The 22446-nt window shown below is 41.5% G+C and overlaps 2 protein-coding genes across 8 annotated transcripts in view; one reads left to right on the top strand and one right to left on the bottom strand.

Moving 5' to 3' along the window:
* tmprss3a (transmembrane serine protease 3a) overlaps nucleotides 1-10232 on the top strand; it is a 19731-nt gene extending 9499 nt beyond the window's left edge. The window contains exons 8-14 of the mRNA XM_017421229.3: nucleotides 594-640; nucleotides 2520-2685; nucleotides 3381-3550; nucleotides 3983-4078; nucleotides 6351-6493; nucleotides 8615-8767; nucleotides 9130-10232. Coding sequence (XP_017276718.1) covers nucleotides 594-640; nucleotides 2520-2685; nucleotides 3381-3550; nucleotides 3983-4078; nucleotides 6351-6493; nucleotides 8615-8767; nucleotides 9130-9174 — 820 coding nt within the window. The 3' untranslated portion in view covers nucleotides 9175-10232. The remainder of the gene's footprint in view (nucleotides 1-593; nucleotides 641-2519; nucleotides 2686-3380; nucleotides 3551-3982; nucleotides 4079-6350; nucleotides 6494-8614; nucleotides 8768-9129) is intronic.
* pknox1.1 (pbx/knotted 1 homeobox 1.1) lies at nucleotides 9283-22446 on the bottom strand. Of its 7 annotated transcripts, none has more exons than XM_017421222.3 (11): nucleotides 22350-22446; nucleotides 20780-20890; nucleotides 17463-17590; nucleotides 17203-17374; nucleotides 14395-14604; nucleotides 14167-14284; nucleotides 13980-14077; nucleotides 12844-12972; nucleotides 12686-12762; nucleotides 11874-12040; nucleotides 9283-10933 (listed from the first exon to the last, which is right to left on the bottom strand). In XM_017421222.3, exons 2-11 carry the CDS (start codon nucleotides 20828-20830, stop codon nucleotides 10752-10754), a joined length of 1332 nt encoding a protein of 443 aa, XP_017276711.1. In that variant the 5' UTR covers nucleotides 20831-20890; nucleotides 22350-22446; the 3' UTR covers nucleotides 9283-10751. The 7 variants fall into 7 exon arrangements, with proteins under 7 accessions (XP_017276711.1, XP_017276714.1, XP_017276712.1 ...); XM_017421225.3 differs by having other exon boundaries at nucleotides 14404-14604; XM_017421223.3 differs by lacking the exon at nucleotides 22350-22446 and adding an exon at nucleotides 21776-22094.

Below are 22446 nucleotides of genomic sequence, written 5' to 3'. Positions count from 1 at the left end.
ACATTTGAAATATATGAGTTTGTATGTAATGTATGAATATAATATACAAGTTTCACTTTTTAAATGGAATTACTGAAATCAATCTACTTTTTCATGATATTCTAATTTTATGACCAGCACCTGTAGTACATGTGTTCAGAGGGTTGAAAAAGTGTTTCTCCAAAGCAAAATGGGTGATATTCAACAAGACAAGGTGTAAAACGTCACAACATAGTGCAAGAATATAGAAAAGTAGATACGGTGTCTATAGCTGGTATAAAGGCAAGAATGCATAAACTCATAAGTACAAGTTTGAAAAATTAAAAAATCAAAACATTTCAATAAAACTAACAGATTATATTGAAATAGTCAGGTGAATCTCTTACTTGGTGAATGATACAGATATCTGATAAATCCAGGGATGTTTCAGGAAGAGCAAATTTTCCTTTTGACATGAAAAACTATGTTACAAATTGGAAATAATATAGGACTAAATACCAGATTTCTGAAACGATCTTGAGTGTAAGTGTTTGAGCTGATTTGGTATTGTTGAGAATGTTCTGTAGTATATTCTCCTGATACTTGTTGTTTTACTGCCCCCTGTGTCACAACAGTAAGACAAAGTGCAGCTCAGGGATGGTGACCATGCTGAAATGTATCGGTAAGAAAACTCGGCCCAGCTGAGCCGTCTTTTATCCGTTTTCTGCGTGAGGCCACAGAAGTGTTTGTGCTGCAGCGTGTGCAGAGGTGGATGAGGGCGTGGCGCGTGTCCTTCTGCATACCGAGCCTGCATGTGGAAATTTAGAAACTTGAACAAACCGATTTTTCATGTAACTACATACAGTGGTTTACATGGAGTGTTGTGTGTGTTTGCACATGTGTTATAATTGTTCAAAATTACAAAGCTTTATGATTTGATATGTTTGGGCACACAATATTTCTGGGTCACTGAAGCGTCCAGCATTACATACAACATTTACAGCAACACAACTTGAGAATTTTAACAATAAGCAGAAGGAAAACTAAGTAAAAACATGAACAGTGTAGTCAGAAATTTCAAACTACGTGTTTGGATTGGCCAAAGGGAGTTTGTGTACAATAAAAAAAAAGATTTGTGATAATTAATGTTTAATGATGCATCACAAATTTGGGTCAATAGAAGTGATTGACTGTGTGTTTTTTCGAAGACAAAAATAAGTTGAAACAAGAATTGCCAAGAATGTAGTTTTGTGGCTGGCATACACTATTGCCTTTCTATAAAACAGCTGCTACTGGTGTTTAAATGTTAAAACTAGGAATAATAGAATTTCATAACATATTTTAATTAAGCGAGCCAATACATAAGCATCAGTGCATCCTTGTCACAATGTTTTGGTTCCCTACTCCACCCAGAGACAAATTTATTAAAAATCTGACAAATCTTCCCCAAAAACAACAATGAAAGTTAGTAGAATCGAGTGAGAAAACTCAGCTCTCGCTCCACAGCTCACATGCTTCACATAGAAACATCATTCCAAGTTTAAAAAGGTCCCCAAAAGTTGGATTATAAGTGTCTGAGCTGGCGTTTTAATATCTTTAGTGATTTTTACACAATCCGTAGTTAAGTTTGATCAGGTTTACATATTTTATCACAGAACGTTCAACTTGGAATGTCACCCTCTAACTTTTAATCAAAGTTTTTTCAAACTTCTTCCAAAGAAGAAGATTTTCACAATCTTTACACCCATTATCCATCCAAATGTCGATTTTTTTTTTTGTCTTTTTTCATGTCTTCCATTGCTACAGGACTTTTGGTTTTCTTTCAAATCCCCCAAACTATCATTGACTTCCATTGTATCTGAGATGAGAATTTTCTATTTTTTCATGGACGAACTGACAGAAAGAAACAGGTTTTATTCTGTTACCTGTTTAGGTTTAGATAGTCAGCTTAAGTGTATATATATATATATATATATATATATATAAGCTAACTAAAGATGTTTAAAGATTGCCAGTTAAAAATACACAAATCATTCTAATATGATCAAAATAAATGAGTCTAAATGTTGTTGTTGTTTAGCCTTTTAAATAAGCAAAACATAAAATATAAAAATAATCAGCTGTAGATGTACAGCAAATAGTTGCTTCCTGAGAGTTTCACTGATATCTGTGCAATGTTGTATGAGATATTTTGCTAACAGACAAACACAATTTACTTCAACAGTTAGTGTTGAGGTTTTAAGCAAAGATGGAGTGCATTCAAAGTATGTTGGGGACATTACTCAGCTACTACCCCTCCAAAGTTGATCTCAGTATTTGCAGAGCTGGCTGAGTTGTAGCAATTTTTGTGTTTTTTGAGGTCAGTTAGCTATGGCGGCCATCTTGAATTGGTTGACTCTAAAGGTTAACCAGTTATGGATGTCAACCAAGTCATTACACACACAGACACACAAACAGGGCCAAACCATTGTCCCTTCGCCCTCGCCTTCAGTGGCGGGCGATGATAACAGGTATGTGAATATAGGAAGCCAGAGTGAGATTTCTAACATGTCTGTCCTCAGAGTGTGGGTCCAGGCCTGTGTACAACACTCGTATCGTTGGAGGGAATCTGTCCAAACCGGGTCAGTTTCCCTGGCAGGTCAGCCTCCTCTTCAACAACGAACACCTGTGTGGAGGCTCCATCATAACATCTATCTGGATCCTCACTGCAGCACACTGTGTGTACGGGTGAGTCACACAGGACCCAGAACAGATATCTGCTCAGTATGAGCCCTGAAACGTGACGTTTCAACAACAGAGATCTAGGAGTCAGTCTCATATTGTCAATGTCAAACGTTATTTATTTCTTCACAGAATGTCCTGAATGACTGCATGCTTCAAAATGTTCATGTTTAGGATGTACACTTTGTACGCATTCTTTTACATTGAGGAAATGTTTCAAGTTTTTGCAAATACCTCTCATGCTGTCAGGACACCTTCATCTGTGAGATATGTCCTATTTAAATCCCAAGATTTTCCCGTTTTAATTTAGTCCCACTTTAATAATGTAATACAAGTCATTTTAACCAGTTAAGTCCAGTGATAATTTCTGTTCATCCATTCACCCATAAATTTATCCAACTGTTCATTAATATGTCCATCCATCCATCCATGGATCCATCCATCCATCCATATGTTCATCCATCCATCTATCAATCTGTTCATCCATTCATCCATCCATCTGTTCATTTATTCGTCCATTTTCCATGCCTTTTTAATCATGTACAGGGTTTTAAGGAAATTGTTTTAGCTCAAGCAGTTATAGAGTTAATTTTACTAAACATCATGAAACTATTGAAAATCTTATATTGCCGACTGAGCAAACAGAATTTGACCGTATTGGATAATATTCACTATGCTTTTGTTTTGCTCCACGTGTCCAGATTTGAAAATTCCTCCCAGTGGTCCATCCATGTTGGGATGACGGAGCAGCTGATCCACGGAGCCCTGTCTTTGAATGTGAAGTCCATCATATCCCATGCTCAGTACCGACCCAAAGGACTGGACCATGACATTGCATTAATGAAACTGGACAAGCCGCTTGTTTTTACTGGTATTGGTCCTTTTTGTCAAGTGAAACGTTATTTCTCAATCAAACTCTCAATTCACAAAGAAAAAACTGTCATGGCTGAAACATCTGCAGTTCATTTACAAATACTTTAGATCGGAGGTGGGTAACCCTGGTCCTCGTGGGCCACTATCCTGCATGTGTTACTTGTTTCCCTGCTCCTACACACCTGATTCAGTGGTTAAATCACCTCTTCATGTTCTGCAGAAGCCTGTTAATCACCCATTGAGTCAAATCAGGTGTGTTGGAGCAAACAATCTTATCAATCCAAAGAGTGTTCTGAGCATCTGAAATAAGGATTTAGTTGGGTTTTTTACTACGTCTCTTGTGATCGAGTGTTTGCAGGCCTCTAGTTTTGCACATTATCGTATTATTGTGAGATCCACTGGGAGATGTAGTTTAATGTTTCCTCTGTAGGCTTTGTGCAACCCATTTGTCTGCCCAACAATGGAGAGGAGTTTGCTGAGGGCACCATATGCTGGATCTCTGGCTGGGGAGCGACAGAGGAAGATGGTGAGTTTGCAAGTGGAAAGCCACTTTCAGTCTGATTTGCATTCATTCACCACATCTGCATTTATAGCTGCTCCGGAAAAAGGGTACCCCAATTAGTTTTGACATTTAATCTATTTAATCTATTAAAAACAGCTGGAAATGTGTAATGCGTAAATGCTTTTTTTTATCACAAAGTAGCTCATGTTTACCAAAACTAAGAGTCTAGAAAGTTTTTTGATAGAATGTCAGTGTTGGAAGTCATTCTGGTTAAATGATCTACACTTATACAGCGTCTTTTTAACCTCTCCAAGTTCTGCAAAGGCAACACTTTTGTTTTTGCTCCCATTTTTCATGAGCTGAACTCAAAGATCTATGACTTTTTCGATGCACACAATAGGCCTTTTCCTCTCAAATATTGTTCAGAAATTTGAGTGAATCTGTGTCAGTGAGCGCTTCTCCTTTGCCGAGGTAATCCACCTCACAGGTGTGGCGTATCAAGATGCTGATCAGACAGCGTGATTATTGCACAGGTGTGCCTCAGGCTGGCCACAATAAAAGGCCACTCTAAAAAATGTGCAGTTAACTTTTACTGCATTGGGGGGAGTGAGGCAAATGACCACCATTTGCTTATATATATATATATATATATATATATATATATATATATATATATATATATATCTCTTTGTTGTTACAATACTTCTTGGCAATAAGTCTTATACTGTTGGAAAGCCAGGAAACAGCTTATTTTGCTACTGACTTTTATTAGATGTTTTTATTTTTTTGGATTGCATGATTGAAGTCTTACAAAACAAAACATATTGGCAGTTTAGAAATTTAGTCATTTAACAAGCAGGTCTCAGAAGCATGTGGAAGAACCATACCCAGCCTGGCTCCTCCTCATGCTGGTCACCAGCTTGGTCACAGTCTGCTGTGAGAAGGCATCCTATTTTTCAGCCAGCATGTGTCGTAAGTCAGTTCAATGTGGTTGTTTTGGTCACTGAGGAACAAACTGCATGCCCAAGCTGATCCAAAAAGTTTTCAGTGGGAAGTCAGGACCACAGGCATGCCTCTCCACTTCCACATTCTGGAGGTAGTCTTTGATAAACTCTGCTCTTTGGGGGGTAAGGGTTATCATCTTGGAGGATAACGTTTGGTCCTAGACTGTTTTTTTCCAGTGAAGGAGATTCTGCCCCTGACCATCACACTGCCTCCTTCAAAAGCTGTTATTCTATCAGTGCAGCAATTAGCGTTGTGTTTTCCATGTCTGCTCCACACTTTCACCCTATGATCCGACTGCTGTCGGGAAAATATGGACTCATCACTGAAAATAACATTCCTCCACATGTAGAGGTTCCAATGCACATGCTGCTGTCATGAGTACAATCTGGCTTGTCTGTGAAGGGCAGTCATGGCAGACCTTCTGGCAGCCTATAGGCTATTCTGTTGGCCATATCGTCCTGCCAACTTTGACTGCAAATCTCTAAAAGACCGCCTTCTGTTTTTAAGTGAGGGAGAAAATGGTCTTCTTGTGGTGTGTTCGTAGGACGCCCACTTCACAACCTGTCTCTGACACCCCCCGTTACATGCAACTGATTCTTCAATCTGGAGACAGTACTAGGGCTCACGCTAAATAATGCCGCAACTTGGTTTTGCAGAACACCAGCTTGAAGCTGCCCTAAGGCATGGACCCTGTCCAGATCAGTCATACGTGGCGTGCATGGAGCAGAGCTCAGAGTAGAGCAGCTGCTCCTGCTTATCAAAAGGACAGAGCAGAGGTTGTTCGGGCATCTCATTAGTATGCCCCCTGGGTGCTTTGCTTTGAAGGTTTTCCAGGCATGTTCCACTGGAAGGGGACCCCCTAAAGGCCAGGCAAACCCAGAACTCTCTAGAAGGATTATATATTCCTGCCTGGAATACACTATGGAATCCCTCCTGGACCAGTTGCTCCCACAACTCAACCTCAGATAAGAGGAAAGAAATGGATAGCTGTTTGTTTGGGTGGATGGTTTTATGTAGTTTTGTATTTCTGGTCCTATCTGTTTGCATATTTGTTAAGAAGAACAAGAAAGCTTTGTTCATCTGCAACTTAGGGGCATTCATAACTTTGAAGCAAACATATTCGTACAGAATTTAGCCTTTTTGTTCTTTAAACAATTCTACATTTGTTACATTTTTGGCATCTTCGGGAATTATGTGCAACTGTAACTACAATATTACAAGACATTTTTGATTCGATAATTCTGTCTAATATTTGTGACAATTTCTGTTTGATATGATGTGATGTTGCTAGGAGAGACCAGTATTGTGCTACGGTCAGCAATGGTACCGCTCATTTCCACCAAGACCTGCAACCAACCAGAGGTTTACCACGGCTCCATCACCTCCTGGATGATCTGTGCCGGATACCTAGAGGGAGGAATTGATTCTTGTCAGGTAAAGCCAGTTTGGCTAAGCTTTAACTCCAATGATTCGGTGTAATTTTATAACATCTTTTTCAGCTTTGTGTGTGTGCGAGTGAAGGGTGCTGTCATTTAGCGGTTTACAGAAGCTGATGCAAGTGGCTGTTTGGGTCACTGCACAGAGTTGGCCTACCTTTTGCAGCATCCACTCTTATTGGAAAAGCTTCCACACAATTTTGTCGTGTGAATATGTGCCCATTCATTCAGTAGAGCATTTATGAGGTCAGCAGGCACTGGACCATAATGTCTATTCCTGTTTATTCCAAAGGTGCTTGATTGGGTCGGGGGTCAGGGTCCTGTGTGGGTCGGGGTCCTGTGTGGGTCGGTGATGTTCTTCCGCTCTTCCAACCATGTCTTTATAGTCCTCGCTTTGTCCGCTGGGGCTCAGTCATGTTGGAATAGAAAAAAAAAAAAAGCTTTCTCTAAAGTGTTACTACAAAGTTGGAAGTATAACATGTTATCGTTGGGACACTGATGAAAACCTCCCAACAATGTCATATAAACCTGGAGCTCCCAAACCATGATCAGAGCTGAAGAAGCCTTTTAGGTGAGAGGTGAAATGTCTTTAAGAAACAAGAAAAGAAGCCTAATAGCCTTTTGAAAAACTCTTAGAACTGACATGAATAATTCAACAACCTTTTGGCCAATGCTGATACCAATCTTTAGAAATCAGGGCAGCTGATGGCTGAATTTTATTTTTATTTTTGGGCCAATAATGTATTTTTAACTTAACAAACTATAACAACAGTTGCTTAGTTTAATATTTAACAACCCTTACAATAACTTGTGAACTAAATACAATATAAAAGAGCATTTCCATTAAAAAAAAATACATTATGGGCTACAGTAAGCTGGTTGTAGCAGCTTTTACTGCGCCTTCATCCTTCTGCTTGATACTCGGTTATGATTGATTGTCTATATTTTTAAAAGTACCAATATTGGCAGATTACAATTGGTCTATCTCCACTCTGTACATGTCTGAGTCTTTACACTCCTAGCTTGCAGCCTATTTCTGGACAATTTTTGTCTCTGACTTCCTGTATATCACTGAACTGTGTACCTCTGGACTCAGTATATCTCTAACTTCCTGTAAAACTGACTCATATATATATATATATAATCTGTATAATTCTGGGCTGTGTACACCTTTGATTTCGAGCATAACATTTGACTCTGTAATCCTCTTACTCTGAGTATAATTCTGGGCTTTTTACAGCTCTGGCCTCCAGTGCAACTATGGACTGTCACGTGTGAACGTTGACTGTGTAAGAGATAGACACAGGGGTGTTGTCTGCCTGGCTGAGGCCTTTGTGAGATGGTATAGATCCATTTATCTATCTGTAGCTCAACATCTAGAAGACCAGAAACTGAGCACTGAGATCTTCCAGCCAGACCCTCTCAGTGCAGCCGAGAGCTAAATTAAAGCACAGAGGGGATCAGGCTTTTAGCAGTGTTGGCCCCCAGACTCTGGAACAATGTGCTCCTTGATATTTGTACCAGTCTTTAAAATACCACCTAAAACTAGTTTGGTTTTGTTTAAATTGGCTTTTACGTTGACTTCTTTCAGATCTTTTGTTGTGGAGTTTTTTTCTTTTTGTTGAAGTTTGTTTATAACCATTTGTTCAGTTTTATGTGATTTTACTGTACTGCATTTTGGTCAACTATGTTGTTGTTAATCGTACTATAGAAAAAAAACAAAACAGACATTGACCCGACTGTACAAGACATACAACCACAGCTCTGATAATGCGATTACAAAATTAATCAACTATTGGCCCAAAGTGGCCTGGGAACGAGTACATACACCTTTGTACCCTGTGCTGGAACTGTATCTAATCTTTCAGTTTTCCTAATTTTATTTTTTTAATTCAACATCTCTTTTCACAAACACTTTCTCTGTATAAAGTGATCGTTTTCTCTGATTGTATCTATTTTTCTTTTCAACCATCAAACGCAGCTGTTTTTTTTCCTTAATCTGTTTATTTATTGGACTGTTTTGACTCATTTTGCTCAATCATTTTCCCATCACGTCATCTTTTTAGAAGTGTGACAGAGTAAAGACTTTGTTTTTGATCTGGGGACCGTCCTTCCGCAGGGGGACAGTGGCGGTCCTCTCGCCCTTGAACAGTCTTCTGTGTGGAAGCTGGTTGGAGCGACGAGCTGGGGGACCGGGTGCGCCATGAGGAACAAGCCAGGGGTCTACACTCGCATCACGCAGGCGCTCAGCTGGATCCACCTACAGATGGAGGCGAGTGCAGGGGGAAAAAAAAAAAAAAAAAGACCTACGTTTGGAGAATTTAACCGAGAAGCAGAAACTTTGTTAACAATCTGGGGAAATTTGACTGAACAAGATTTTTTTTTTTTTTGTACTTAACTGAGATGAAAAATCATATTTTAAAATAAAATTTAAGATTTAAATGACAATTTAATTCAGTTAGAGTTTGTTTAAAACTTAATGATATATTTAACTAGTCTTCATGTGGGAAAAGGCTGAGTCATGAATAAAAAGGGTCATGGAGGCACGTGTCCTCACGTGTCCAGAGCTCAGAGCTTCAGTGTTGGTGAACCTTGTGTTCCGACGTCCTGACACTGTCCATTTCTGTCTTTCAGAGAGAGGAGGCGCACAATTTACAGACTCAAAGCACAGATAACTGAACCCCCTGACAGCTCTCCTGGTTTGCTCGCTCCATTACGACCGCTCAGAGACCGACCGCCTCCCGCCGGAGTCTTTGCACCGAGAAATGAGGAGGCTGCGCGAGGAGAGAGAGTTAGGCATCGTTTATTCCAAAATATAAAGCTCTAAGGCAAAAACAGACGAGAGAACAGTGAACAACGCTTCATAAAAAGCAAGACAAACCCAAGTGAAGAACAAAGCTCTGCGAGGCCACATCAAAAAAAGTCTCAGGAGGGATACAAACCAGATCACTGCAACTGTTGTCCAATATGACAAAGGTTTCAACAACAGGCACCCTGATTTGTGCAGTAAAAATGTCTTGATGAAGAGATTTCATATCTTTCACTACATATAGTGGCAGGTGGAGCTTAGTCCCAGTTCTTCATGCAGGTTCATGAACGCTGAACCAACCTGTCCACAAGTCCTTTTTCCACACAGTAAGAGAATTATGTACAGATTAATAAAAACTGGATGTGTGCAAAATGTCCATTGCTTCCTGTTGGTGATATAATTCACTCTGGAGCCTGTGATTGTGTGGTTAGCATAGTGTTCTGGATTGTGCATCGAGATGAAATGATTCAAAGACGTGATGTATGCTGTACACGACTGGATCGGATTATTTCTTCAGGTTACGGCGACGTTTCGGTACACAAAGTGAAATTATTAACAATCTTTACAACAGCATTCTGCAGTTTAGTGTCTTCTTGACCAATTTCATCAAGGGTCAGACGTTTGTGCTTCCTGCCAAGAAGTCTTTATAAAAGAACACAAGTTTTGGCCGCGTTAGTACTAGGAGTTTAAAACCAATTTTTTTTTTTTTAAAATAGCAATTTCCATCAGCGTTCAATTTCTTTATCTTTTTCTTTTTTTAAAAAAAACTTCAAATAACCCTGAAAAACAGGGTTGCTTATTTTAATTAGGAATCTGTACATAAATATTCCTTACAAAAACAGAGCACAAAAAAAACCAACAAAGAAAAAAAAAAACCCACTCATTTCATGTTTGTATAGAAAAATAAGCATCTCTACATTTTTGTCTCCACCTGAGCTCTGCGGAGCCTCGGGAGGCCTCTGTCAGAGCCGTGGAGTCCACTGGAAGAGTGTGCACATCTACTCAAAACACAGGCATGCAAAAAGTGAAGACAAATCTGTTACATATACAGCTTTCAAATGTTGGCATCCAAAATAAAATCTGACTTCAACGGGGGGACGGGGAACGAGGGCCAAACAAAGCAAAAACTATCAGTCAATATTTATTAACGGAACATACAAATTTGTTTCTGGTGTTCTTAACACATCTTTTTCTCTTTTTTTTCCTCTTCTATTTAATGTTTTTTGGGCTTAAATATACAAAAAAGTGCACTCACCTACATGAATAAACCCATTATAAAACAGTTTCGGAAGTGAAACTCCTGACACGCGCAGTGCAGACTGCAGGTTGGAAGAGTGCAGGACCGCCGGGGGGGGGGTCCTGAACGTTTGTGCTCAACGGAAACCAAATGTGTCTGCATTGAGTGGATCCATTTCAACACGTCATGCATGTGTGAAGGCAGGATGTCCTACTGCAACGAGTCGCTGTTGTCCAGGCCCAGCCTGGCCATGTCTGCGTCGTCATCTTCATCTCCGCTGTCTCCTGACTCGTCCTCGCTGTGGCCTCCCAGCATCACCTGCTGCACCGCCAGCGTGGCTCCGTCCGAGGTCAGGCTCTGCAGGCTCTCCATGTTCATCGTCACCATCGTACCTGAGAGTGAAGCACGCACAGAGGCGGACGAGTTTAGGGGCTAGAGGAGAAACGTGGACCGGGCAGCACTCGAATAAAACAAATATTTCAAAACTCATGAAAACATCCGACAAATGTTAACGATGGATTTGCTCCAAACAGCCTAAAAAAAACGCTTTGTGACTGCTGCTCCTGTTGCCCCCGGTGGAATATAATGTCGACTCATCAGACTCGCGTCTGTGCATTAACATGAAGAGAACAGCCAATCACAAACCACCGTCTCAGTTTGGGAAAATAAGAGGCAGCTTGACGACGATATTCTGAAACTGAACCTAACCAACACAAGCATCATAGATAGTCTTAAAGAAATAGTTTTAATTAATTCTTAAACTGATACATTCAGCAGCACAAATACATCTGCATAATAAGACAAATGCTTGGTTGAGAAAACAGCAACAGTCTAAACAAACTGTCATACATAAGTATGTATGTTGATTATGAGAAAGAGCTGGGTCCTCGTTTAGGTAGCTATTAGCCAAGCCTGGATGTAGATTTTTGCCTCTTTCTTCACACCCTGTGTTCTCTGACTGATAAGGTGTTACTGATAACAATTAGACAGAACATCACTTCAAAAACGACCAAACTATCTCTTTAAGAGCGCTGTGCTTAAACGACCCGAAGCAAATATAAATGAGAAGAATAGGAACTGAAGTCCCGTCCACATCATCATCAGTTATTTTTTTTGTCTGTTTTACTGTTTTATTTACTGTCACAGAAGCAGCTTTGGTCCTAAATTAGTCCCAGACCTCCTTTTCCCACTTCAGCTGCACAAACAGAAATCCAGGTTTTCTTCTTAGCACTGATGTGAAGCAGCATTAATGGAGCGCTTTTAACGTTATCAGGGATTCAGTTCATTTACACACAATCCTACTGATTTTCCGCACAGAGCACTGCTGCGTACCATCTGGCATGGTGACCTGCTGCTGCGTGCCTCCCCCCGTTGCGATGGAGTCCGGCCAAAAGCGCTGCAGCGGTCGGTTTTGTGGCGTTTTCTTCTTGGTTTTGGGAGTCTCGGAAGAGCTGGCGTCCAACATCGGCTGCAGGATCCGTCTCCGTGCATTTATAAACCTAGAAAAAAAAAAAAAAAAACAGATTTTTCCTTTTTTAATTTTTTTTTATTATTTATTCTTTCTCCCTCTGACAGGAATTTACAATAAAACCTTTTTTTATATTTAATGCAGTCATCCTCTTTCAGAAACAACACAGGCTCTGAGAGTTCCCCTCACACACCTTTATGTGAAAATCTTTCTTATTAACCATTGATGGACAGTGTCTTCTCAGGCTGGTCTGAGAGGGGGATGTCCACCACTGTCCACTGCTGCTGTACAAGATGCCTTTTATGATCTAATTACAAGTAATCCAGTGTTTATACCCCACCCCCACCTTTCACATCCGGGACTCCACAGGCCATGTGACGGCCTCTTGAAATAATATTGTTTCTTATTATTATTACAATTGTGCTGAATCAATTGCTTTTATGGTGGCTTTACCATATTTAAAAAAAAACTCCTGTAATTTTGAGAACATCTTAAAAGTAGATAAAAAATCTGGATTTTTTTTAAGTGCCTCAAAAATAGGTGTGGCAAAACGACTCGAGCACCGCCTATTTTCAGTTATCATAAGCTTTCCTGGGACCGTCCAGGAACATAAATCCTCAGATTCCTGACTAAATGGAGCTGGATTAAAAGAAGAGATCATGAAAGAGAAACCAACCAGTTGTTGACTTGCAGGAGGGTCAGGTTTGTCTGCGTTGCAATCTGTTTCTTCTCATCCTCTGTTGGATAAGGATGCTGTGCAAAAGAAGAGGAGAACATGTACGGTTAATTTTTAAAGGCCCCTGGTGTTACACACACACACACACACACACTCACCCCAATATGCTGGAAGAGCCAGGAGCGCATGACGTTGGTGGCGTGCTTGGGTAGAACGCCACGTTTATTTTTAGTCGAGTTGTCATCGTGATTGAAAAGGTTCAGGTCCTGGTGAAACTGAAGCTGAAGCTAAGTGAGAGCACACACACACACACACACACACACACACACACAAAAGACATTTTTAAAATCTGATTTTATGGATCAGAACCATTAATGCTCTTAGAATAAGTGTAGAAAATAATACTTTATTTTAAAGACCAGAGCAGACACTAAGAGAGGTTTTCCAGCTCTTCTTGTTACCGCACCAAGAACCTGGTTCTATCTCAGCTGGTCCAGAGAGGAGAACTGGTTTCATCAGGCTCACACGGACCAGAAACCAGTGACAACGATACGAGCGTCACGTCAAAATAATCTGAGTTCTTCGCAGCGTTAACTCTCAGAGGAAGCCCGACTCTCACACAGTTTAATTAACTAACTCCACATTTAAACGTTGACGCAAAGCTAAATTAGCAGCAGGAGCTCATTGCTGCGGCTCTTTTAATTGGTTCTTTGGTTAATGTACTCTACGGAGCTGCCTTTAAAATCACTTATCCGTTAAGTTTATAATGACTCTACGAGACTCCATTTATAAACATTATCAGGTGTTTTAATCTCACCCGCTGGTGTTGATAAGTCCTGCTTGAACTGCTGTGTGTAGAGCTGGGGCTCACGCTGTGCAAGCTTTGGCTGCGGCACGCAAAATCTTTTGTTGCGACAGAACTGTGAGGGAAAAACCTTTAGTCTTGAGCGTAAAATCGATGTTCTGTGGTTGTTCTGTGTGAACGGGCTCACCGAGCCGGCTTTAAGTCTTGTTCGCAGCGGCGGTTATAAATACGATCCCGGATCAGAAATGCCGATCAGCAGAGCGTTTACAAACACAGATTACATTAGAGGAGGCTCAAACATTTACTGAAGAGACGTTTAATGGGACGTAATGACATGGCTCCAAACTGCTGACTGCTTTAATAATTAAAAGCAGTTAAGAAGCAGCTCTAACACTAACCCTAATGCAGCGCTGGGACCTGTTTGGTGGACTACCCCCCTCCCCCCCTTCCCACGTTAACAAGCATCGACTTGGACTACAGCTGTGGTACCTGATTGTTCTGGACGCGTATTGTCCCCGGTGACAGCGCCTGAGTCACCACCTGGCCCTGAGGAGTAACAACTGTGACTGGTTGGTAAACTGTGCCTCCTGAAACAAAAAACACACAGGTGGAAACGGTGTGACGTCACGTCTGCGCCAACGGGTCGGCACCTTGGGGAAGGTGGCGTCTGACGTACCTGTGACCACCTGGGTGGGGTTGACGGCTGTAACAGTAACGTTTCCTTGCTGCAGGGCTGACGCGGGCACCACGATCTGGCCCTGGGGGCTGATGGCGCCGGAGATGGAGCTGGGAGTCTGCAGATAACAGCACGCGCACACACAGAATCTTTTTTCACTTTGACGTTTTGGCTTTAATGAGGCTTACGGCGTACCGTGAGCGACGGTTCTGACTCCAGTCCACCTACATGGCGCACCTGAGTCTTGGTGGGCGAGAAGTTCTGCGGCTGGCCCTGTGCGGGGGAGTACGGGCTCCCTGGCTCTCCGCTCAGCAGCGTCTCGCTGTTCATCTTCGTCTTCAGGCAGGCAATGTAGCGGCTGCAGAAGTCTTTACACAGGTCGCTAACCTTCTCCAGCTCCAGCAGGTGGATCCGCAGCACCTGGATGGCTTTCACCATCTCCACATGAAAGAAACAAAAAAAAGGGGGTCAGTGACAGATGGGAGCCTGTTTCTATCAGCTGTCAGGTTTTTTTCATTTCCTGGCCTCTCCGATGATGAAACATTAACAAACCCAGTCTATCAGTCCTAATAATATTTGTTATCTACTCGGATTCTGCTTCATTCGTTAGTCCAGCTCTTCTGTGCTGTACTGCTGTTTCTCTGTTTCTGATTTTACATACATTTGTTTTCATTCCTCCGTCTCAAACACTCATTCTGGACCTTCAACAAGCAACTGTCGCACAAAAAGCAATCAGACACACAGCTACACTAAGACTGGGGATGCATGGATACTCCTTTTTTTATCAAACTGAGTACAAGTACTAACATTTGAGTACTTCCTGATACTAAGCATCGATACAAACGCCATTATAACTTCTTATAAGCTCAGATCTGTATCTTCCCAAGATCCTCTTCTGCTGAGTGACAGAGTGGAGCCGTTTCCTGCAGCTATTAGAAAACTCTTTAAAGTCATGTCTTCTTTGTTTAGATGTTTTATCAGATTGCTTATGCTGAAAGAGATAGGTTTCGTCCCTCCTTTTGGCAACTTTGTGGCAGTAATGCACGTTCTGCAAATTCTGCTCAGCAAACTAGTAAGAAGTGTGAATCAGGACAGCAAACTCAAATAAAATAAAAATAAATAACTTACTACCTCCCTCTCTACCACCTGTCTCCATGTCAAGCAGCTCTCTTCCAAATAAAAGCACTTCCTGTTATCCTTATGCAGAAAAAAATTAAACACTAAGAAGTGCTAGCCAATTTCTTTGCTAACATAAATGTATATTTGCATTTTAAATCAATCAAACACACTTAAACAAAAATGTAGAAATGGCAAAACATGATAAATTATCTCCAACAAGCCTTCAACGTGGTTTATTTCTTCGGTGTAGTTCTACGGGTTTTCTTTATTTGAGCGACAAATTGTTATACTTAATTCTTGGAGTTGTACCGTCTAATTTTGCTGTGATATCTGTAATATTGTAAGCACTTTATAAACGTATACGCGGGCGTATAAAGCTCGCAGTAAGAGCAGAGGTGCTGATATGAAGGGAACCAGGCTTCTTTTAACCGGATTCAGTCAAATGGTTAAATTGTTCAGTTTTGTAGTCCCTCATCAATTCCCCTCCCATCCAGGAGGGTTATAATATAGCATAAAGTGTCCATTTTATTAAAATAGAATCGAGTGGGAGGGCTACATGTGCAACACTTTTTATTATGAATTGAGGAACGGAGAGGAGAAGCTTCAGTGAGATGAGCTGTAAAATAAACAAATCCACCCTTGCCCTGTGCAGTCCGTCTTATCACAATGGAAACATGGTTTATGGAGCACAGAAACAAGTCTGAGTCACAACATCATCTAAACATTAGTTCTGCGTGCGTCTGTTTAAGGACCATAAAATAAAATAGTTTAGGAGGAACTATAGCATCCCACAGCATCTCACTGGGCTGTGACCGTGGGACACGACATTATTCTGGTCTCAAGCTTACAGTGAATGAATCTGTTCTGTTGCTGTAATGGCTTCCTGCCACCAGAGGGTGCTGCTGTGGCGTCGTGGGGCAGGGGAGACTGTGGGAAGAATGCATTGTTCTGCTGGAATCGAGTTCCTTAGTTTAAACCATTGTCTCTTATTTTATTACAACCTGCACAATATAATTGAAAATTATGGCCTATTTTTGTGAACACAGTAGGGCTGCAAGATATTGGAAGAACTTGTCATGGTTATAGCAAAATGATAATATCAACTGAAATAAATCCACATTTTTTTCCCCCACTTTTTCTTCTGTCATCACTATCATATAAACCAGGTGTGGCATCAAGGCAGTGAGAGTCTAATAAACTGACCAAATATATTATTAGCATTAAATATAAGGACCTGTGATTAATTGCAGTTCAAGCAGTCCTTTGTGATGTTGATAATATGCTCTCTTATATGAGCCATGAGGATACATTTTTGAGATATTGTGCACCTCTAATAAAAGGCTTGCAGAAGTTTATTTGTTGCCCATCTCCACCCACATTATACCCACCCTGCCCCCATGTTAACGATTTAACCTACTGCAATAGTTTTTTAATCATTTGTATTCATCAGCAGTGTAGTCTTTAGACCTGGACCTGTTTAAAGAGCTCCTATGCAGGTGTCAACATCCAGATGTAGCACGCAGGAATGGTGAAAGTTAAAACGAGAAGGGTTTGCGACAACTCAGCGCCGCCTATTTGGAGCGAAAATCTGTCGCCCCAGTTTTTTGAGCACATTCAAAAACCAAGCAACAAGACTGTGAGCCTCTGAGACTCATGCAGGGAAATTGGGAACCCCCTCGAACATTTCGAGACCTTCTGGAGACTCACTTGCAAGCGCTGTTTACAACTTTCCTCCAACAGTCACAGCCCAGCAACATACTGGCTTTAAGACATGGCCGTCTCCCCCGCTTCTTTTATTGCTTTTCTCACTTATATCGAAGCTAGTTGGAGGGAACAGCTCTAACAATTCGCACGACATGAAAATAAAACTGAAATGTTGCTATAAAAATTGCTGCAAATGTTTTGAGTGCAGCTCACCAAGTTGTCAAGTTCAGGGTCCTCGCTAAAGAAGGGTTTTCCTTCTTTATCCTGACAGCGGACAAAGTTTTCGATGTCCACATCGAAGCTGGCAGAGGTGATGCAATCAGAGCTGAGGGTGGACTGCTCGCACTTCTCAAACAGCAGGGCCAGCAGGGGGAACAGGGGGTGGCTGTGGAGGAGGCGCCGGCACACACACAACACGTGAAAACACTTAAAGTTTCGGTACCTTCATTTCAGAGTAAAAGAGACACACGAACCGATATATAGATGCTTTGTCCGCGTCCATGGGGGTCTGCAGTTCGGCGGGCACTGGACTGGGCACGTCCACCAGCGTCCCGTCAAGAAACTTCTGCTCAGGATCGTCGATCTTTACCACGCTTTGCATCTGCCGAGATGGAAAACATGTTACGTGAAAAAAGAAAGCGAGCGCAAAAGACAAACTGACAGACGAGGCTGAGAAAGAGAGGGGGGCAGAGGAGGAAAAACACACAATGAATATAAAGAGCAGCGAGAGAGCAGAGGCCAGTGATCAGACGCTGTGATTAGAAAGTTCCCCAGAAATACTACAGCTAGCTACTGTAGCCAGTTATACTTGTTTTCTGTAAATAACAGTGTAATGAGAAGTTGTTGGCTGTGTAAGGGTTTATTAAACAGTGTTTGCATGAACCTTGTTGAAATTTTAGAGACTGGAGTAGTTTTAAAAGGACAGGGGTCCATTTTGGCTGTATTTAGACCGCCTGTTAGCTCATCAATCCAGTCAGAACTAAGATGTTTCACCAAACTGAATTTATTCAAAAAGCTGTCTACACAGCAGGTTGAGATATTAATTATTTATAACTTTAATACAGAAACCCACGTCAAAAATAGTCGAACTATTCCTTTAACTCTGGTCAGAGAAATGGGGTAAAATCTGGTCCAAATGATTGTATATTCTGACTTCTAATTATATCATCTGGATGGGTTTATTCAGCTCTGATTAACTGTTTAGTACAATTTTTAGCAACTTTGTGTATTTTTTTTTTTTTGTAAAAATAAATACATGAAAAGAACCGACTTCATGAAAAAAATACTCAACTACACTCAAAATATCAAGCTTTAAAAGCCTGGACGAAACGTTTAAAACCCGGAGCAATAAAAACAACTTTTAATAATTTCACTTGAGACGTCGCCACTAAATGTGGCCACGTTACATGTGAAGCTCCGCTCAGAGAGCAACGTGCCTACAAAGAAACGACAGAGCCGACTCCAGGTGGGTACTCCAGAAGGCAGGTTATATGAAAACTGTCACCATGGTAACAGGCTACGGCGTGAAGTAAACCCGCTCGCTGGCAGCTTTACGGAAAGAAACCCTGAAGCGAGCCGTCCAGCACGCGTTGTTCGTTTTAAGTCAATCTGACTGACATGGCAGCAGAGTTACTGTAGCAGATTTCCTAGACTTGATGCGTGTGTGTGATTTTTTTTTTTATCACTTTCCACCAGATTCACTCAAAGACAAATGACTCCCATTGTTTTGGGCATCGTCGCTCCCTACAAGCACAGATGCAACAATTAACATCCTTCACCTGTGAAAATCCAACCAGCGGAACCGTGTCTAAGTGACACAAAACAAACCACGTGAAATCTGTTTTTTTTGTTCCGAATATCTCGTTTTACAGACACATCTTCCTAAAGTGAAGAAAGCTTTTCAAATCAACATTTTGACTTATGATTTAACAGATATAATTATTTTACTCTTCATTTAAATGTGAAATATATATATATATATTGGTGAAAACAATACTTAGCATACTTAGTATGAGAAACCTGCAGCTGCCATGGTGAATCAAGGTCTCGAAGCTACACCCATGATGGCTTTTTAACGTGTTCGTGCTTTCGCCTCAACTTTACGACACTTGGAGGTAACTGAACTCGTTGTAAGCAGCCATTCTGAAACCGAAAACTCAAGAGTTTCTCCACTTGGAGTTAGTTAACTCAGAGTTTAAGGATAAGCTCGAGAACATGTTGAACCTTCTTGCTGGAATACCCAACACGAAACAAAATCCATCTCCAACCATGAAACCCAGCCCAATAAATGACTTTGATGTAATGCAAACAAGCTAAAAATGTTTTAAACTACAACATTTCTGCAGAAATCCAACCTCAGAAAACACGTCTACATTTTGATGTATATATCATACTTGTGAAAATCCAACTATAAGCTGTTATATTTCAAGTCCCACACATTCAGGCTCTGCTGCCAATAATATATTTGGTCAGTCCAACAGACTCACTGACCCACTCCTGGTTTAGATCATAATGATGACAGCAGAAAAAGTGAGGAACGTGATATTTTCGCCATTGATATCGTCATCTCAATGAACAATAATATCACACATCACAGGTTTCTCTAATGTCTTGCAGCCCTAGCAATCACACACCCGTGTCTGTCACTCCCTGACTGCCAAGTTAATGAGCGGCAGACAGAAACGTAGCTCGAAAGGTAAACTTCAAACAGTCACCGTGTGCAAACGATAAGTCAGATCTGTAAAACTCCTGAACTGTGAGTGGCAGAAGACTCTGATAGGCACAAAAAAAATAAATAAAAAAATAAAATAAAATAAAATCATGAAAGTGAATTGCAATTATATAAAAACCACAAACGATATGAAAATACCAGTTCAGACATGTAAAGTCCGACTTTCTGGGATGTTTAAACTTTGCGTTATGTTTTAATTGTTAAGTATCCCTGAGCTACAAGCTCCAAAGAGGGCTGGCTTTTCTCATCTGTTTGGCCAACAAGACAAATTCTTTTTTTGAATGGCACAATTGTAAGTGCATCAATAGTCATAGACTGTTTTTGTTTTTAGCCCTTTCCATGAATCTACAAAAGCACAAACCCAAATTCTAAAACTAAATACAGCTTTATAAGACTTGGTGTGGTGTTAGGCCACAGACTTGAGGCTCTTTCACAAAACAGTTCTGCGAAAGGATTGCAAACATCAGTCCGTCTTTACGCCGCCTCTGGCCGTTCATAATCACCAACGGAGGCGGCCACGTCCTGCACGGAGGTGAGCTTTCAGAAATGAAGCGGAACCAAGAGAGGCGTGGAGCAGAACTCGGCTGCGTCGACGTGGAGCGTAACACATTAAATGCCCTCGTATAGTTTTCAAAATATGACGAATTAACTCATAAGGATTCTCTTTGTGGTCAACTAATTCTTTCAACTAAATACACCGGTCGTCTGTTGTTTAATCCCAAGGACCGGGTGGTCGTACAGACCAGACGTCATCACTTTATCCATTCAGAAATCACACCAAGGCGACCAGAAGGCGTCTAAAGTGTTTTGTGAAAGAGCCTATATAAGCACTCGCTCTGATGTCAGAACATTAACATTTTCTTGTGATCCGAGATTACATACTCAAAGTGCTCTCCTTTGTTTGGCTGCAGAATAAGTGGAATATCAAGACTGACGAACTCCGAGGTGACGCCTCTGAGATGGCTGTAATCAGTATTCTTGTTTTTGTTGTGTCTGAATCAGTGCGTTTGATCCACTTGGAGCAGGTTGTTCGGGCCCTCAGGTCTCCTTTACACCCACCTGCTGCTCTCCCTTTGGATATTTGTCTATGGAAACCGACTGGGCTGCCATCGCTCACTGCAGACACCGCAAACACTGGGGCATTATAGAGAGCAGGAACAGGTGGCCAACCTACACAATACACAAGTTAGACCGCCATCAGTGCAGGCACAGAACTTGGAGGTAATCCACCGTCCAGTTTTCACAATAAAACATTGTTAGCGTCTTTAATAACAGGCTGGCTGAACTTAAGAACAAAAAGGTTGTGCTGACAATAATAAATGTTACATTTTCTGAGAAGATGAATACTAAAACCCTCCACACATGGCGAAGATTTTTTTTTAAATTACCCTAACCATAAGAAAATAGGAGGAGTTAAAAGCCAAATTAAGACAATTAAAGACGTAACATCAGGTCTGATTGCGACCACGCTTTAAAAAAAAAAAAAGAAACAAAAAAAGGGGGATACAGAGGCGCCCCCCACCCCCACAAAAAATGCTACACGACAGAAGAGCTTACACTACTTCATTATAATAATTAGGTCCCCTCCTAAAAGCTAAATGATAGTAAAAGTGAGCTTGTTAGCGTTACGATGCAGCTTGTGTTAACACACCCACCATGATTAGCCTTTAGCCGGTGTTAGCTAGCTGCGGACACCATTGGTGGCGGTAATAGAAGAGAAAGGTTTTTTTTTTTTTTTTTTCAAATCCTTTGGGCCGCCGGCTATCTTCCAACTAGGACAGCCTGCTAACATTCGCTAATAATGTTGCTCAGTTGTTGAAGCATTGATGCTCTTTATATTCAGCTGCCATGTAATGTAATGAAAGCGACACATTAGCTTCGGATTCTGGGGTTTAGCCAGCAGAGCAAAGAGTCCGCTCGAGCTAACGCTAGCCGCAGCGAGCTAGCAGGGTGTTAATTGCGTTTTTCATGCTACCATGGTGCAACCAAGATGCAAAGCGCCATATTATGCAAGAGGAGGGGATCAGTCGACATTAAAAATAAAACCATGCTAACCTAGCCTAGCCGGGTACTGAAAAGGACCCCGCTGCGGATTGATACGAGGCGAGCAGTGAGTGATGTGACAGCTCCAGTCACGTTGGTGGATGAACAGTTTAATGAAGATGTTTAATTTGCTGTGTCTTAATGAGTGCGGGGAGGGGTCACGGACGTGCAGCAGTTAACACGGCACAAAGAACAATAACTCTACACGAAGCTAGCCCGGTTTCTCCTCAAATCTTTCCCCATCAATCAATCACGCAGGGACAGCTGCCTTCTCCTTCCCCTCCCCTCCGCGCTAACGTCCCTGCTGCTGCTGGGCCTAGTTTGGAGCTCTCGCCCTTTGCTTTCACAATCCTCCTCTGCCCCCCAAAAGCCGACATATTTTTTTATCCCCCCCCCCCTCCCCTTGTATATAGATCTTTTTTTTTTAATTCTTCCCGAAGCTCTGCCGCTTCAGCTTCCCTCCCCAAAAACACCCTCCGCTGCCTTGTCTAGGTCCGCGCTCCTCGCCCCGGGGCATTTTTGCGTGCGGCCCAGATTGTTTGATTGATAGGGAACGGAAAAAGAGGGATTTTGAGTGACAGCTTACCTGAGTGCCAATCTTCGTCACACTGACAAGCGGCTGCAGCAATCGGGACCCGCAGTTGTCGCGTTGCGTCATCACGCAGGGGCACGCAGCGGCGCTC

Source organism: Kryptolebias marmoratus, linkage group LG6, assembly GCF_001649575.2.
Source record: "Kryptolebias marmoratus isolate JLee-2015 linkage group LG6, ASM164957v2, whole genome shotgun sequence".
In the NCBI taxonomy this organism is placed as follows: Eukaryota; Metazoa; Chordata; class Actinopteri; order Cyprinodontiformes; family Rivulidae; genus Kryptolebias; species Kryptolebias marmoratus.
Note: the sequence above shows the minus strand (reverse complement) of the source record. Positions and strands in the feature narration are given on the sequence as shown.